Here is an 18,762-nt window from a genome sequence, read left to right as displayed (position 1 = left end):
CACACTTATAAAGGTTGCAAAATGCTGAAATACCCACTCTTTACAACAGTGTTCATTGTTAATTGCAAACAAAGACAGGTGAATTAACACAGGAAAAATGAGCATAGTTTTTCATTTTCCCAGTACATACTGAAAATGACTGTAGTCAGAATCGTACTGCCTACAGCCATTGCCCCTTGCCCGGGACACAGAAAGTCACCCTTATTTGGTTTACTGTATGTAGCTACTGATGTTGTAGCCAGCTTATCCTCAGCTAATCTTTCTTGTCCCTTGCCAGATTCAGTACCCAGTCTCCCATGTGGCAGTCTGTGTCTCTAACCACCACGTTATTTAACAATAGATAGTCTCTCACTCAGAGACATTCAATCTTCTTAGCCTGCCACGCTTACGCGGTCTGGCAAAAAAATTTTAACGCCACCTGCTGGAGAAGATAGATTCACTGCTCAGCTGGGCCTCTGTTTCTTCCTGCCTGATGCCATACATTTATTATAATGTAATTAGGGTCCCCTTGGAATTAATGATCAATACTTTATTATCCCATAGGCTTCTTTTATGCCTAATGACTAGAACCGCAGAATTGACATTACCGTATTTCTATAAATCCCAGCAGTTTACCAAAGTGTTTCGATCAGAGCCATCATTTGACACTATCTACATATGTGACTTTGGCTTGATTCTACTATATCACAAGTCAAGTCTCAATATTTCTTTAAAAAGTGATTTGATTTTAAAATAACCTGTTCAAACCACCTGGCAACTGTATTCTTATGTAAACATTTGGTCACACAGCAAGGGAAAACCTGTCTTATTAAGATTTGCTACAAAAGTAGTATTTGGATGGGCCCATATAAACAGTAAGATATAAACACATTCAGTGACATGCTGAAAAAAGGCTCCAACTGCCAAACATTTTTTTGGGGTGTTTGTATGATGAGCTACACTTCAAGCAACTACTGAGAATTATTTTCACCATATGTTTTGTCTGGATTGTAACCTTTTAAAGAGCTGTGCTTGTTTAGCCCAAAACATTGCCAGTGAGATAACGTATGGTTTGATCCATCCCAGTAATTGTACATTAATTTAAACAGTCTCTTAAGAATCAATATTCAATCTTCAACCACTGTTTCAGAATAAAATAGTCCAACTTGAAAGCCCAAGTCCAAAACCCATGACAATCTCCAACGGTTAGACTTCAACTAGAAGACGAAGACTGTAGCATTAAATAAAAGGTATGCCTATTCTGGTCTCGGTAAATGCAATTACCATTTCTGTAGTAAAGTATAAATAATTGTAAGTTTATTGATTGATCTTTTCACAAATCACATGTAATACCTTTTAGAGGTGCTCTGATAAAAAAAACATTTCAAGAACACAAAGGTTCCACTCATGTCGAACTAATAAACTGTCAGTCAACATTCATATAATATTACTAACATCTTGTTTCCAGCAGGTCGTGACCCTTTTATCCATTCATCCACTTCAAATGGTTGGGTGGAAACCGGATTCATATCCTGAATTTCAAAACGTGTTGTGCAAAACTTCAATCTACTCACATATGCAATGCGGAAAATCTTTTATTCAAAAGATTTCAAAAAAGTCACCAGAGATCATGTCATGCTTAAACCACAATGATACCATCAAATCAATATGTAATTGCAGGTTTGAGAAATAGGCTAGCAGCTGCGGTAACAACATTTCAAGCATCACAAACCCTGTTATTACCAGTCCTTTATGACCTGCCTTAAGGACTACTGAATCAAGTGTGGATATTCTGTTATTAACATTTACCACAGAACCCAATGTTGTAATGTAAAGTGAAACACAGATATATCCTTGTTGATTTGTTTTTAACGACCTTTGCAGGCAAAGTTTACACGAGCACCTAAAACTCAACTCGGGACCGTAACCACGGACAGTTCCACCATTTTCATTGCAACCCCCTAATCAGGGACTTTCTTGACATGAGGCAGCAGGTGGGTGCAATTCATGATTAGGTTTAGTGAGTACAATTTTTAAAAAGGACATAAAGAAACTGAATTTTGTTGTAAATTGTCCAAACTACGAAATAAAGCATCCAAAGAATTGCCTGCATATTAAGTCATCCACCAACGCAAGTAGTTGCTATACTTCATGGTAGTTTGAGTTAATCTGCTATGCCACTGGACACAAAGGTCATACATCATTTAAAGATGACACTAAGCGCACCGATGTGGCCCTGCCTGTTCACGTTCAGTTTGGGAACCGCAACCCAACTCCCCTCTGTTTAGAGAGGGAAAAACGTTTTAGCGGAGAACACCACAAGCTGTGGGGATCACGAGCGAGACTCACCCGCTGATCTTTCACCTCGAGGCATTCTTCTGCCTGGTGCGCGGAGACTGCGACTGTGCGAGCCAAACATCCCTAGACTACACCAGCCCTGCTGGTCTGCGTCCTGGTTTGAGGACTCTTCTCTCAGTTACACGCGCGTTTGTTCTGTGAACTCAGGGAAGTGCAACGGTTTTTCTTCGGATATAATTGAGAATTTAAACAATAGGCTACGTTTATTTGGTGTCTGAGAACGTTCGTTGCCTTGTCTGAGGATGGATAAAGGGAGGCTTGTACCAAGTTTGCTGTTGGCGAGTGTGGTACTCTTCATGGGCTTCACCGGGGCTTCTGAAATGCAAGGTAATGGCAAAAAAGCATTGTATTTGACAAAGTAATTGTAGTTTTTTTTTTTTACCATGTGACAATCATGTAGTGTTCACTGACGAAGCCCGAACTTATTTGCAAAATAAATTAATTGTTAAACTCTTCCTATTAATTTCACTTACATTTTGAATGAACCGAGTGGTTCGGGTGCACAAGATTTAGATTTCAGACCCAATATATACATGTAGGCCTATATAAATGTATTCAACCCGTATGTGCCCAACGCAAGTTGTGCGCTCTTGACTGTAAGTTGCTTCTTGACGTGGTTCACCACCTTGTTCAATATATGGGAGCATAAAAATTGGCATACCATCACATTAAATAACGCTCCATTTCAGTTACTTTTGTGCAGCCCTGGCTAATATAAACTATATCGTTTATTTTCCATTGCAACGTAAATAAAAAGTAATATTTAAAAAAGTAATATACCTACAGTACATAATAGCTTTAAGCGCTACCAAACTTGAAATCCTAAACTCTCTTGTAGCCTACTTTTCTCATAATTTTGATGCAATGGGTGTTTGTCTCTTCAAGACAACCAAGAGGACCAGATGTCCTGCAAAAACAATGAACATTAAACAATGGATGGATCCGCCTCCCATACTAAAAGGTCTTTGATAAAACAGAGTCCTACAACAGATAATGGGCCTCAAGTTTTTCAGCGCCCATAATGGATGATCCAGTGATCGAATGGCTGTCAGCTGAAGGTCTGTGTGCGCCTGCATGGCAGCTATGATGACCCAGAGAGCATGAGGAGACCGATAAGATTCTAATTGCACATGTCTGTTACTAATGGGGACTTCAGTCATTTTAAATTACACCTCACACAGTTATGCCACAGAGTCATTGCTGCTCTGGGAGCCCATTCACTAGGGTTTATTCAGTGGGATTGATCATTTAGAATGGTGCTGAGTAGGCTCACTTAATAGACTGGACTCTACTTCACCATGTTCTATATAATGCATTTCTGTCTGCCATGCTCAATATTCTGGTCTAATGAACAAGCCCACCCTAGCAATATAGCCTACAAGTGTTTTATCAGAATGTTCTGCAAGTTAAGGATTGAGGAAGGAAGATGCTGTCCAGAAGGAGCCATTTTGGGTTGGATCACAAAGAAGAGGGTGATTTAAAAGAGAGACCAGGTGAAAGTGTTGTTTTTACAAGTCAGACAGGCTCCCGCAAGGAACCTCCAATAATGTTGATCTTTAGCCCTTCCCTGCTTGCAACTTTGACTTTCAGCCATGTGTCAGAATAAGTCTGTGAAGTAAGAGAGATTAATGAAATGGAAGATGAGCGGAGAAAATAAGGACTTACTGTCCAGGAAGTCCACAAAGAGAACAGAACACTTGAAACAGACAATGTAGAACAAACATTTTTAAAAACAAAGAACCTAGCAGATGTGATCTGAAAGACACTAAGGAGTGAGAAATTATTGATTAACTGTCAAGTTGACGTATAGGAGGGTGTGGAATCGTGACAATGGAATCAGATGTCGTGGAATGGCCTGGTGTGACCAACCAGGTTGCAATTTGGTTATATTCCACGCCACAAGGCTGTTAGCCTGCTGCGCTAAAGCCTAGGAATTAGCGTATTTTGAATCATTACTGGTGTTTCGGATACAACTATACTGTGATGAGTAAAGGTTAAAACATCACTACAACTTCATACAGTAGATTGCATAAGTATTCACCCCTCCTTTGGACATTGTTAATTTTTCTTGATTTTCAAAGTCTGATTGTTGAGGGGAAAAAATCATGATGAAATCAATTTCCACAAAATATATATTTTTTATCCTGAAGTGGAAGAGTATATCTTTTTGAATGTCACAATAAAAGTATTCAACCCCCTGAGTCACTACATGTTAGAAACATGGAGGGAATTACGTTTGTGAGTCTTATTGGGTCTCTAAAAGCTTTCCACTCATGGATTGTTCAGTATTATTTTCTACAATTCTTAAGACTCTGTCAAGGTGTTGGCGATAATGGCTAATGGCTTTGTTTGCCAAATCTGAATCTTGAACTAATTTAGGATTCTCATACTGTATACTATTTTGTATGTGTATGTTTTATATATTTATACCTTATATTTTCATTTCAGTCCATTTCAGTCACCATTGCAAAGTCAATGAATACTTCTACAACGGCCCAGTGTCTCCAGTTTTAAATGGTCTTGACCCTAAATTGCGTAGGAACATTTCCTTTCAACTTTGTTTTATGATGTATGATAAGAAGCAGCTTTTCTGTTTCGTTATAGTGTGCATATGTCAACAACTATGGTGTTAGCATTTACTAGTGATTAAGAGTATTTCTGTAGTCAGCTGAATGGTCAGCTCTTCCTCAGGAGTATGATCTAATACTCTATGGCATTTTTATGTTTGAGACAAGTTTGAGGTGTTAGGGGAGACTTTTAAATGTTTTTTCCTCCTCATGCTCTGGCCACAAATATGTGTATAGGTAGAGTGAGCAACATTATTTAGGTGTGATTTGACCGTAAACGAACTGGGCAGTAACTTTAAAGTAATTAACATTGATTGCAGCCACACCAGGCTCCAACCATTTCAGTAGTGGACAGACGTACATTTTGCCACCAACAGTGACAGAAAAATGCAGGTCTTTAATGTGACATTGTTTTTATTCTGTGGCAACAGACCATTAAACTCTTTGCAGAAGCTGTAAACTCATTTAGATGAATCACCCATTGTCTATTCATTTATCTATTCTCTTTCTTTCTCGGACTGTCCAACATATCTCTCTTTCTGAGTTGGCCTTTCTTAACTCTATTGCTGTATCACTCTTGCTCTCAAGTTACCTCTCCGTCATTATCCATCACTCTAGAACAGAAGTCGTCAACAGATGGCCTGTGGCACAAAACCGGCCCGCGAGTGATGTGCTGGGAGTTTGTGGCCGATCCTGCAACAAGCATTTATGCTGAAAAATCGACAGATGTCGCTGAGTTAAGGCAGTTCTGCATAGTAGAAAGGGTCACCAGTATTCCACACTGATGCGAAAGACTGGTCAACAGCTATAGGAAGAGTTTGGATACAGTCATTAAGCACAGTCAGTCACTGCGTATACGAGGGCAGTCACAGTGACGTTCTTGGTTTCAAAACTTTCTTAATTAAATCATTGAAATAACTCTTGTCTTGTTTAATTAGATTGCCTTTTTTGTAGTTATGTGTAATTATGACAGCTCTGCCAAAAGTAGTTGCGGATTGTAGCTGCACACCCGTGCTACCTCTCAGTGTATTTCCAAAATATTCGGACTGGAGCAAGTAACGGACCACCAGCCCTCTGCCTTTCAGTGATTGACATGCTGGAGCTGCATGATGCCAAGCAGAGTGTGTCTGCGGCGGGGAAGATTTCCGGGGCTCTGGGCGAGATATCAGACCTTTATCTGGTGTCCACTCTGCGTCTTCCACCCAAACTGGGAGGAGTTCTCCTGGGTCTCTACAATAAAGACGACAACAGGAAGTACCTGGAGGTGGCCCTGATGGGCAAGATCAACAAAGGTATGGTACTATCCGATTTCAGATTAGGAGGGAGTTGATCAAGGCTTATAACCTATTCACATTCACCGAATCCCAGTTGTGGGATTTGCCAGTCAATTGCCAGCCGCTAACATTTAGAGGGTTGGATAGTTGTTATAATTAAGTACTTTGTGTTTTTGTGAAAATGTCAGTGCTGGAGCTCCTATACAGATGGTCCTATGCAGGCCAACTTGAAATATGCTCTGCATTGCCTGATCTAAGAATTGTCTCGTCTCAGTTCTGGTGCGCTACATACGTGAGGATGGTAAAATCCACACAGTGAACCTCCAGAACCCCAGCCTCTCCGACGGCCGAACCCAGTCACTCATCCTCCGAGTGGGCGGGCTCAGACGTAACCACCTCCACCTGGAACTTTATGTCAACTGTCGATTGGCCGACTCAGCACAGGGCCTGCCATCATTGGTTCAGCTGCCAGAAGAGCCGGAGTCTGTGGAGATACGCAATGGGCAGAAGACCTATGCAAGGCTACAGGTGAGAAAATGCTAAGTTTTTTCTGTGTATGCACATGTATATTTCCATACCAGATTCAAGCCCTTGCTTCAGAAGTACATGCAGTGGCTTCAGCACTGGTCCATCATTTTTAGAAATCCACAGCGAAATGTTAATCTGCCGGGGCTGACGCTATTGGCTCTTCCCAAATTGAGCCTGCCTCAAGATTGTTCAAGCATTGGGCAGATGCAAGAGTTCTTTTTGAGCAATAAATGGCATAGATACAGTCATGGCTTAAAGTGTTGGCAGCCTTGCACCTTCTTCCAATAACTCTCGTCGTCTCTAAGTGTTTTGTCTCCAGAATTCTTTATTTCACTGTTAATATTACAGAACCTTTGTTTTGAATCCCAACCATAGTATATAATTTTCAATCTGAAAAGGAACAGAAATGGCATTGACACCCTAGTCTCAGTATTTGGTAGCTCAGTATTTGGTAGCACAGCCATTGGCCAAAGTAATGCAATCAAGTACTTCCAATTGCCATGGATAAGCTTTCCTATAGCCATGGATGAGCTTCTTATAGCCATGGACGAGCTTCCTGCACTTCTGCACTGGCAGTGTGACCCAGTGTTATTCTCCTCCAGAGAACTCCTGTTCTCTCAGATTTGCAGGGTATTTCCCAACTTCTGTTACAATAGCAGGTGCCTTAACGTTAACGATAACGTTAAGTACTGTGGAAACAGGAACATCAAGATCTCTGGAGATAGAGTTGCAACCTTCAAATTGTCCAAGCTTGGCAACTATTTTGTGTCTGACCTCATCAGATAATACTCTGGACTTCTTTTCTCCATGCTCATTGCGGAACACACTGACATAATGAGTCCTGTGTTCTGCTCAAACTGGTTGAATTCGTGATTTTCATATTGCAGGCACCTGCAAATAATCACAGATGAGTTCAAATCCAAAGTAAAGGAGAATCACCTTTACTACTTCTTGAAATTTAGATTTGTAGAATGAGATAAGATTTAGTACATTTTCCAGGCTTTTTGATTTTGTTCAACTGCCAGATCCAAAATCTTTTAGAATTTCAAAGGTTTTGTAGACCTAATGGTGCAAGTTTTGACTGAAGTGCAAGGGGGCCGATACCCTTTAACTTTTAAGAACATGTTACATTTCAGAGAGTTAACTATTAACATTCCCAAACCCACAGTGAGGAAGTATTCCAGACCCCAAATAAATCACCTTATTAGACCAACAGTAAATGAAACCTTAACACAGCCGGCACAGTGTGGCATTCCCCATTCTACAAGTTGACGTTAAAGATGATAGTGTTACTGGTTTGTGATGGTTTTAAATATACACTCACCTAAAGGATTATCAGAAAACCAGTTCAATTTCTCATTAATGCAATTATCTAATCAACCAATCACATGGCAGTTGCTTCAATGCATTTAGGGGTGTGGTCCTGGTTAAGACAATCTCCTGAACTCCAAACTGAATGTCAGAATGGGAAAGAAAGATGATTTAAGCAATTTTGAGCGTGGCATGGTTGTTGGTGCCAGACGGGCCGGTCTGAGTATTTCACAATCTGCTCTGTTACTGGGATTTTCACGCACAACCATTTGTAAGGTTTACAAAGAATGGTTTGAAAAGGGAAAAACATCCAGTATGCGGCAGTCCTGTGGGCAAAAATGCCTTGTTGATGCTAGAGGTCAGAAGAGAATGGGCCCACTGATTCAAGCTGATAGAAGAGCAACTTTGACTGAAATAACCACACATTACAACCGAGGTATGCAGCAAAGCATTTGTGAAGCCACAACACGCACAACCTTGAAGCGGATGGGCTACAACAGCAGAAGACTCCACCGGGTACTACTCATCTCCACTACAAAGAGGAAAAAGAGGCTACAATTTGCACGAGCTCACCAAAATTGGACAGTTGAAGACTGGAAGAATGTTGCCTGGTCTGATGAGTCTCATTTCTGTTGAGACATTCAGATGGTAGAGTCAGAATTTGGCGTAAACAGAATGAGAACATGGATCCATCATGCCTTATTACCACTGGTGGTGTAATGGTGTGGGGGATGTTCTTGGCACACTTTAGGCCCCTTAGTGCCAATTGGGCATTGTTTAAATGCCACGGCCTACCTGAGCATTGTTTCTGACCATGTCCATCCCTTTATGACCACCATGTACCCATCCTCTGATGGCTACTTCCAGCAGGATAATGCACCATGTCACAAAGCTCGAATCATTTCAAATTGGTTTCTTGAACATGACAATGAGTTCATTGTACTGAAATGGCCCCCACAGTCACCAGCTCTCAACCCAATAGAGCATCTTTGGGATGTGGTGGAACGGGAGCTTCGTGCCCTGGATGTGCATCCCACAAATCTCCATCAACTGCAAGATGCTATCCTATCAATATGGGCCAACATTTCTAAAGAATGCTTTCAGCACCTTGTTGAATCAATGCCACGTAGAATTAAGGCAGTTCTGAAGGCGAAAGGGGGTCAAACACAGTATTAGTATGGTGTTCCTAATAATCCTTTAGGTGAGTGTATATTCTTCTATCAACGACTAACCTCTGCCAATTAAGAAAATTATCTAGAATTTGGATTTGCTAATAAGCGGTCATGGACAATAGTGATCGGAGGCAACTTGAGTGGACAGTCAAATTTCTTACTATCTTATGAGCACCCTTTCATCCAATACCTGGAATAGCGCTCAGCTGCAAGTCCTATCAGCTACATTTCTGTCAGAATGTATGCCATGCTATGACTAACTGATAGATGCCAGACTCCCTGTGGACAAAGAGAGGCCTGTGTCAGGATGAAAGAGAGTAAGCTGGAGGAAGGTAAGACTATTGAAAGAGTAAAGATAGAAAATGAAAGGGCACACTGGAGCTATTGTTTGCAGGTTGTATTTCTTATCTTGCCAGAACCACTCGCAACACATGCATGCAAATAGTTTTAGGTGTACTTGGGTACTAAACAGAGACAGCTTCAGTAGGCACGAAACGTTGAAATGTTCCAAAGGGCAGTGAAACGGTCAGATACCTGCTGTCTAAACTTGCTGCATAAACATTGCTGAAGAAACACTGTCACTGTATGGCCCAGTGAACATTACCCAGATCATGTGCTTCAATAAGTCTGAGTAACACCAGGGATAGGTTGCATGAATATAGCACTAGACCTAGACATTTATTTTGAAGTCATAGTTTTTTCTAAATATCAATTAGCATGGTAATTCCACTTGTCCTTTTGTGTGAGAGAGTTTATCAAGGTCGCATGCACACTGAATATGTTTGAGAAATTCAGAAATACAATGGCATTGCACAAAAGAATGCATAACTCTTTCTTACACATAAAACCATTACACAAGAAACAGAAATTCAAGCATAAATCAGGATGTGGCCCATGGCATGGTGCGGGTGTTGTCAGGGTGTGGGGCGTTGTCAGGGCGCGTGGCGTTGTCAGGGCGCGTGGCGTTGTCAGGGCGCGTGGCGTTGTCACGGTGCGGGGCGTTGTCAGGGTGCGGGGCGTTGTCAGAGTGCGGGGCGTTGTCAGGATGCGGGGCGTTGTCAGGGTGCGGGGCGTTGTCAGGGTCCGGGGCGTTGTCAGGGTCCGGGGCGTGTCTCTCACCCATTCCTGAGTGGCTTAGTATTAACCAGGTTTTCTAGTGGTTTGACATGCTGCTCTACTGTAGAGGTCTTCAATTCAGCCGTACAACCACTAAGATCCATTTAGCTTGTTTCAATTGATTCATTAATCAGACCAATCCATTTACTGCACTGTGTGTGTTTGCCTGTGTTTCAGGGCTCAGTGGACTCTCTAAAATTGGCTCTGGGTGGCTCCGTAGCCAAAGCTGGAATCCTGACTGACTGTCCATTTCAGGGAGATACATCCTTTCAAAATTCAGGTAGGTATTCTTATATAACCATAAATACATGCAACAGATCATATACTCATGTAGTATAATATTTTGTGAACTTCAGCCTCAGAAAACCCAGAGCTAGAAGCAAGAGCTAGATCAGAGTTTTAGGATGCTTTGTGATTTCCATTCTCAAAGGAATGATATTCCAGATTATGCAACACCTCTCCTTTTTCCATGCCAAGCTTAACATAAGTTGAATGTACTTTGTTGGAAGTAAACCGTCTGTCTAGAGCTTGTGTCAAACACATTCCACAGGGCTGAGTGTGTGCAGGTTTTTGCTGCTTGTATGAGATTGAATACAGTTCCCTGCTTAGTTGGGAACTACACTCATCTGGTTATATAGGTGTTGGACACATTGAAAGTGTTCGCTTTGATGCACAGAATCTAACTTGTTCGTGCTTCGCCGATGTTACCTGAAATTATTTGGTCTCATTACTGTATTCTTGCTACTTTCAGGCCCTCTACTGGGGAGTTATTGTAACATATAGATAATTTTTCTGACTGGTGGTCAACACAGCTCAATCTACATGTTGTACTCATCACTATATCCAGTGTCTTATCCCATTTGAAAACCTGGGATAAAAAAAAACATGCAAAGTGTGTGAGTGGCAGGGAACAAAAAAATCACCCGTCAAATTCTGAAACCTCTCTTAAGTTTCTTCTTATGTTCTGACCCCACTAGGGTGTTATTCCTCAGCACATGGGCATCAATTCTTATTGTTACTTGGTCTTTGGGGTTCCAGGCTGAGAGTCTGCATAAGCACTTTCTGACAACTGCTGATGTAAAAAAGGGCTTTATAAAATACATTTAATTGATTGACTAGTGAATTGGGATGCATTTGTATCAACTAAAGTGGTCTTGTTTGTCTCCATAGTTGGTGCCGACGTCAGTGCCATTCTGGGTGAGTGTCAGACAGAATCTCCTGTTTATCAACCGAAAAGACAACCAGCAATTAGAGTACCAGCTATAATGATGCTACTACTGGTTTCTGTGCACTTATTGTTGCTCAATGATTGGACATCTGTGTCAGGTGACCACACCAAGGCTTTGATCGGCCAACTGATCATCTTCAACCAGATCCTGGGCGAACTCCGAGAGGACATCAGGGAACAGGTAAAAGAGGGAGAGGGCAGGACTCCACAGTAGAAGTGACGATGACCGAGGGGCCTGTATAATCTACAAACACGCGGTACCATTGCAGTGACTGTTAGATGTGCTGGATGATCTTCACAGGTGAAGGAGATGTCTCTGATAAGGAACACCATCCTGGAGTGTCAAGCGTGCGGTGAGTGATTGGAATGGGGAAAAAGGGTGAATGATAAGATCGAGGTGAGAGCGAAAGTAAAGGCTCCAAGAGATGGTATGTCCCATTTTGAGTGTTGGCGGATTCGGTTATTTCTTCTTGATTAACCAGGCTTCCATGAGCCCCACTCTCGCTGTGATCCCAACCCCTGCTACAAAGGCGTGCCCTGTACAGAGATCCGGGAGTACCCAGGTTACCGTTGTGGTGCCTGCCCAAATGGAATGACTGGGAATGGCACCCATTGCAAGGACATTGACGAGGTATTCTATAAGCCTAAGTGGCTAATAAATTCCTTAAGATTCTTAAGTTTTCTTAGCTAGATCGGCACATCTCTAAAGAAACCATTGCCTAGCCACGCAGCTGTCAAATGTTTTGTTTACCGGCCAAACTTAATGAAGCACTACCCGGGGTGAAATAAAACGAAATACAATGCCATTTCTATATTTATGTTTCCCTCATCCTTTAAGTGCGCCCTAGCCCAGCCCTGTTTCTCCACTGAGGGGTGTGTGAACACAGCCCAGGGCTTCACCTGCGAACCCTGTCCTGTGGGCTTCTCGGGACCTCCCCTCAGCGGTGTCGGGCTGGAGTTCGCCAATAGCCACAAGCAGGTTGGAACTACACACAAACACACAAACAGACACACAGACATGCACGGCACACACACCGTCACTGACACCAGGTTTCGCCCCCTGGGTGGGCCCAAGTCATGGCCTTTGTGGGCGTGGCGGCCGGTTGGTCCGACATGCCTCGTCTTTGGCATGACGCGTCTGTCTGTCTGTCTCTGTAGGAGTGCAACGATGTGGACGAGTGTGCTGACCTCTCCAACACCTGCGTGCCCAACTCCATCTGCGTCAACACAGAGGTGGGTATCAGGATGGGAGACCGAGGTTGCCAGATACGTTGACAAACGCATCTCTTTTTCCTGTCCCCTCCTCCCTCCTCAGGGTTCGTTCCAGTGCGGTCCGTGTAAAGACAGTTTTGTGGGCAACCAGACGGTGGGGTGTTTCCTGCGGAGGTCCTGCGCCACCCTGGGGTATGACCCGTGCGATGTCAACGCCCACTGCCTCATAAAGGGTGCCGCCGAGATCTCCTGCGTGGTGAGACACAGCGCTCGTCTCCGGCTAAAGGAGCACGGGAGAAGGAAGTTGCTCACTGTCTCTTTATCAATCGGAAAACGCGTTATAATTCGAGATAGCAACTGAAATGTAACGTATTTATAGAGAAAAATCCTTGTAAAGTCGTCATGGTAAAGCAATATTGTAACCCCGACCGGTTGTTTGTTATCTAGTTACACAGAATGACGTCAGTGAAGCATTGTGTTCCTGCTTGGTGTTTCCTCTGAATGTGTCGGACATTTCTTCCAGTGTAATGTGGGCTGGGCCGGTAATGGAAACACGTGTGGTCCAGACCGCGACATGGACGGCTACCCCGACCTGGCACTACCCTGCATAGACAACGACTATCACTGCCGAGCTGTAAGCATGTTTCGCACACACGCACGCACGCACGCAACATGTCTGACTCACCTCAACTGTCACGCGCCCCCTGTGCAGGACAACTGCGTGAACACGCCCAACTCCGGCCAGGAGGACGCCGACGGCGACGGTATAGGTGACCAGTGTGACGAAGACGCCGACGGAGACGGGATCAAGAACGTGGAGGTGAGTCCGTCCTTCTTGCCCTGGCGGTCGACAGAAACTCCCTGACTGGGCTCACCGGCGTGTTCTTTGACCCCTTTGCTTTAACAGGACAACTGCCGCCTGGTCCCCAACAAGGACCAGCAGAACTCGGACACGGACTCATACGGGGACGCGTGTGATAACTGCCCTAACGTTCCCAACGGAAGCCAGAGGGACACGGATGGAAACGGAGCGGGGGACACCTGTGACAATGATATCGATGGGGATGGTAGGGGTCGCTTAGGGACGGGGCTGTTAAAATAGTGTCCAATCGGCACCAACGTACTTCATTTTCCACCTGCTAGTTCTTTTAAATCATATCATTGATTGGGATCCCTGGCTAGTGTAAGCCCTGGTTATGGTGGGACTTGTGGGAAGCAGTGTTAGGGCCTGCAATGTGTTCACAGACTCAGAGTAGGTCATAATAATCGAGTATGTGGACAGGGCGCCCAATCCAAGACCACCAGAACTCAGAGATTCTGAGTTGTTTTGTAAAAACAGGCTCTTAGAACTGCAGTTATATCGACGCCTTCTTTTTCCTCGTGCCCTTGCCAGGTATCCCCAACCTGCTAGACAACTGTCCCAAGGTTCCCAACCCCATGCAAACAGACCGCGACGGGGACGGAGTGGGGGACGCCTGCGACAGCTGCCCGGAAGTCAATGACCCCATGCAGGTCAGAGGTCAAGGCGAATGTTCAAGAGCCCACACTAAAACGCCAATGTAATGTTTGACTCCCCCTTTTTTTTTCTCCATGCAGTCTGATTTGGACAACGACCTGGTGGGAGATGTGTGCGACACGAACCAGGACAAGTGAGTTCTCATGCTGGTTTTTCGAAGACTTCAGAACCTGATGACGGCCAGGTGTCCGAGTTTTTTTGGGGTGGTCTCTCCGCCCGAGATGACAATCCGGCTCAGTTGGGAAACATTTATAGATGTGGGATAAAGCCTAGTTGTCCAGACTATTTGGGCCAGTAGAAAAAAGGTTGCTGGTTCCAATCACTCAGCCAACAGGGTGAAAACCCCCTGTTGTTCTGTCCCGGAGCAGCATGGTTAATCCTATTTGCTCCCAGGTTATTGCTGTGAATAAGGAGTTCTTAGCTAAACAGAAAGTATGCAATTTCACCATGCTGTTGAATATCAGTCTGACATCATTGCGACGAGTTTTGCCTGATGTTTTATTGAGTCTGTCGATCCACGTTGTCCGGGTATGTCCAGGGACGGTGATGGCCTGCAGGACTCTAGGGACAACTGTCCAGATGTCCCTAACAGCTCCCAACTGGACTCAGACAACGACGGGATTGGCGACGAATGCGATGGTGACGATGACAATGACGGCATTCCCGATTGGGGACCTCACGGAGCGGACAACTGCCGTCTCATCGCCAATCCCAGCCAGACAGACACCGACGGTACGGATGGACTCCCTTGGAAGGAAATGTTTTCAACCGCAGATGTTTCACTGGATTAAAGGCGCAATCTGTTCCTTTCCCAGACACGCACATAGCATTTTTTACTGGAAATGAGTCCCAAATGTTTCTCTAGGTCCTACTGTTTCACATGACCCTATGTTTCTCTATACTTTTAAGCACTTGGTTCTCAGACTTTTTTATTTGTTTCCCCATTTCCGATTCAGGAAATGGTGTTGGTGACATGTGTGAGAATGACTTTGACAACGACTCCGTGCTAGACTTGATCGATGCATGTCCAGAGAGTGCTGAGGTCACAATGACTGACTTCAGAGCCTACCAGACGGTCATCCTGGACCCAGAAGGAGATGCCCAAATTGACCCTAACTGGATTGTGCTCAATCGGGTGACTATAGGAATTGTCCTTTTTTATATTTTTTACATTTTGTTGTAATTTTTTTTTATTGAATTTAACATTGTTCTGGAATTTTGTTTTAGGGTATGGAGATTGTTCAAACAATGAACAGTGACCCTGGTTTGGCCATAGGCAAGTACATTTCTTACTTTGCATTGTTTATGTGTTTTTATATGTGCCGTACATTTGTAAATTTATTTAGAACACCTAAGTTTGTTTAGAAATGTGTATTTTTTATTTTCCACAAATGTATGTGTATGCATATATTTGTTTCATATATGTGTTTTATATCTGTCTAGCTGGCATTTGCTCTACCATTAGTGCTGTCTCAATAAAGTTAAGAATCTCGTTCCATCTCTACCTCCAGGCTACACAGCTTTTAACGGCGTGGACTTTGAGGGGACGTTCCACATCAACACGGCTACGGACGACGACTACGTGGGCTTCATCTTCAGCTACCAGGACTCGTCCAGCTTCTACGTGGTCATGTGGAAACAGATGGAGCAGATTTACTGGCAGTCGCAGCCTTTCAGGGCTTTGGCCCAGCCAGGTTTACAACTGAAGGTGGGGGACGCCGTGAATGCCTCCTGTTGGCTAAATATGAACATTACACTCCAGTATCAGACCTGTTTAGCTTTTTCAAGTAACCTAGCAGTGAGAGTCCACGTCCCACACCATCCTCTTGTACAGAACCAGCTATATGCTTTGAGTCCAAAGATTCTGAAATGATCGCAGACTCAGACTTCATTCCCTCGGCTCTGCAGGCAGTGAAGTCTCGCACGGGTCCCGGTGAGTACCTCCGTAACGCCCTTTGGCACACCGGCGACACCCCGGACGAGGTCACCCTGCTGTGGAAAGACCCCCGGAACGTGGGCTGGAGGGACAAGACGTCCTACCGCTGGCACCTCAGCCACCGCCCACAAGTGGGCTACATCAGGTAGGCAAACCCTTCCATGGAACTAGTTAGCATATAGAGGTGGTGAAGTGTCCGCGTACCGCATAAGTCTGGTTACACAGAGGCATCCATACGCTTCGTCACTCTTTATGCCTGCGTCTCAGGGTGAGGCTTTACGAGGGCATGACGCTGGTGGCGGACTCGGGCGTCGTCGTGGACACGTCGATGAGGGGCGGGCGGCTGGGCGTCTTCTGCTTCTCCCAGGAGCAGATCATCTGGTCCAACCTGGGGTACCGCTGCAACGGTACGTCGGCCCGGTTAAACGGGGTTCGTCTTGAGTCAGAAGTGAACTCGTGGCGTGGTTTTGGTTGGTGTTCTAAGGGTTTTGTCTTGTGTGTCGTTCCATTAGATACTGTACCCGAAGACTTCGAGTTCTACCGCAAGACGATCCACATCAGGGTGTGAGCCTTGCACAGCATCTGTGCAGATACACTGCATTGGCTACGGCATCACCTGCGCCTTTGCCGGCGTGGTGTTGTGTGTATGTGTGTGTTTGCATGTATACGCGCGTGTGTGTGTGTGTGCGTGCGTGTGTGTGTGTGTGTGAGTGCAAGGGCGTCGTTGTGTGAGTGCACTAATTTGCATATGTCCATCGTTGAAATACATTCACTAAGGAGATCTTTGTGTTACCCACGCAAAACAAAAAACTATTTACACCTGACTACACTGTGTAAAATAAAAGTTGAATGTTTTTTTTTTTTACTATTCCTCACTGAATACATGGTGCTGCAGATGACTAAAACTCTTAAAGTTAGCTGCGATTCATTCAAACTCAACACAGTAATGTTTATAATGTGTCTTCCTTTCCAATATTCCTCCCATGCTCACACACCTCTGGCATTGTAAGAAGGTATTCACACATTTTGGACCTAAAAGACAAAGAAAGTGTAACAATTTGTGATTTAAATGGGTTCAATTGTGTAATAAAATATGTAATATCAAAGCATAAGAAAAAAATAATATCAGTGAATAGTGGAACAAGAACATTCCTTCATATGATATGAGGAGGCAGGTAAAGTAGCTGATATATTATCTGACCAATAACTAGATTGAATCTCAGCACTGACAAGGGACACGTCTGGTCTGATCCCTAAGCGAGACAGTGAACTCTGTATGCTTCAGTGTTGTTGCTGTAAATGAGAATGTGTTCTCAGTCAACTAACCAGGTAAAATAAATCAATACACATTATGTTTGAAATACCTTTGACTGAAATAAAATAAAAAAGATTGAGAGAATCCGGAGTAATCTCTGCAAGGAATAAGGCCAAAAATGGCTGTGATCTTAGGGCTCTCAGGTTGCACGTATTACAACAGCATGGCTCTGTAGTAAAAGATTCCAGGTGCTAAACTGGTTGTTCGTGTAACATATCTGATTTGTTGTTATTGTTATTCACAATCTACCAATCACTGCCCTTCATGAGTATCAAGAAAGATACCTGATCTCATAGTTGAATCTATGCTTGGAATTTTAAATGTGACTGAGAGATTGTAATATAACTGCACTGACAGTTTTACTGAACTGAGTCCTTAAACTTAGTGTCATGTCACACAACATACCACTAAATACGCAGTTAAACTGTACAAAGTTAGTAAATTACAGTATGCATCTGAGTTCACAAAGACTTTGATGCTCTATGTCAGAGGTAGCCTGTGAGATTTCACAAAGGGACATGTTTTCATAATAATAAATATCTCAATACACAATCTTTTCTTTTACTAAGACTGTGTATATCGATAAAATGTAACCAACCCAACATGTATACAGTTTATCATAGCAGTGTTTCTTAACACCAATAGTTGGATTCTGCCAACACCACACATTTGATGTCACTGGAATCACACATTGTCCATAGGATTGTTTTTTTAAATTTCAAAACAAAGGGATTACCAGTGTGTATTTGTATACAGTGAGGGAAACAATTCTATCAATTTATAATATTTTTGACATGCGTTTTTCTGGATTTTTTTGTTGTTATTCTGTCTCTCACTGTTCAAATACACTTACCATTAAAATTACAGACTGATAATTTCTTTGTCAGTGGGCAAACGTACAAAATCAGCAGGGGATTAAAAAAAAAATAATCCTTTCCTGTATGTTAGATGTGTCAAGGGTTGGTTATGTGAAGTGCCGAGCGACTGGCCATTTTTAACTGAGAGGGGACGCAGTCAATGGTCAGTTGAGGAGTGATCAGAGGTCTCCATAAACAGCCTGGAGAAGGCATAAGGTCCAGTGGGCAGGTAGTCAGTTTGTCCAATATTACTAGGATGTAGGATTTAATCGAGAATTACAGAGGAAAAAAGTACAGGCGTGAAGTAGTCCAATGAGTGTTGAACTATTGGACTTAATAGGCAGAGTCAATAAGGAAGGCACATATTATAATAATGCATTTTCTGTAGGACTT

General features: G+C 43.4%; 1 protein-coding gene across 1 annotated transcript; it reads left to right on the top strand.

Annotated features, from left to right (window-relative positions):
• Positions 1-2,123: 2,123 nt before the first annotated feature.
• On the top strand, positions 2,124-18,270 carry LOC105012720 (thrombospondin-3b-like). The gene is made up of 23 exons (XM_010873743.4): positions 2,124-2,664; positions 5,990-6,196; positions 6,453-6,706; positions 10,483-10,585; positions 11,476-11,502; positions 11,632-11,714; positions 11,835-11,886; positions 12,016-12,164; positions 12,372-12,512; positions 12,692-12,766; positions 12,849-13,001; positions 13,269-13,379; positions 13,458-13,565; positions 13,653-13,812; positions 14,139-14,257; positions 14,342-14,394; positions 14,800-14,993; positions 15,218-15,396; positions 15,489-15,537; positions 15,773-15,969; positions 16,170-16,342; positions 16,465-16,604; positions 16,710-18,270. Exons 1-23 carry the CDS (start codon positions 2,580-2,582, stop codon positions 16,763-16,765), a joined length of 2,868 nt encoding a protein of 955 aa, XP_010872045.1. The 5' UTR covers positions 2,124-2,579; the 3' UTR covers positions 16,766-18,270.
• Positions 18,271-18,762: the final 492 nt, after the last annotated feature.

This window comes from Esox lucius, chromosome 10 (assembly GCF_011004845.1).
Source record: "Esox lucius isolate fEsoLuc1 chromosome 10, fEsoLuc1.pri, whole genome shotgun sequence".
In the NCBI taxonomy this organism is placed as follows: domain Eukaryota; kingdom Metazoa; phylum Chordata; class Actinopteri; order Esociformes; family Esocidae; genus Esox; species Esox lucius.
This window is presented reverse-complemented; position numbering and strand designations above follow the sequence as displayed.

Coding starts and splice junctions, on each gene's coding strand:
- LOC105012720 (XM_010873743.4), top strand. CDS start 2,580: ATGGATAAAGGGAGGCTTGTACCAAGTTTGCTGTTGGCGAGTGTGGTA. Junction 11,715..11,834: donor GAGAGGACATCAGGGAACAG/GTAAAAGAGGGA, acceptor TGATCTTCACAG/GTGAAGGAGATGTCTCTGAT. Junction 12,513..12,691: donor TCGCCAATAGCCACAAGCAG/GTTGGAACTACA, acceptor CTGTCTCTGTAG/GAGTGCAACGATGTGGACGA.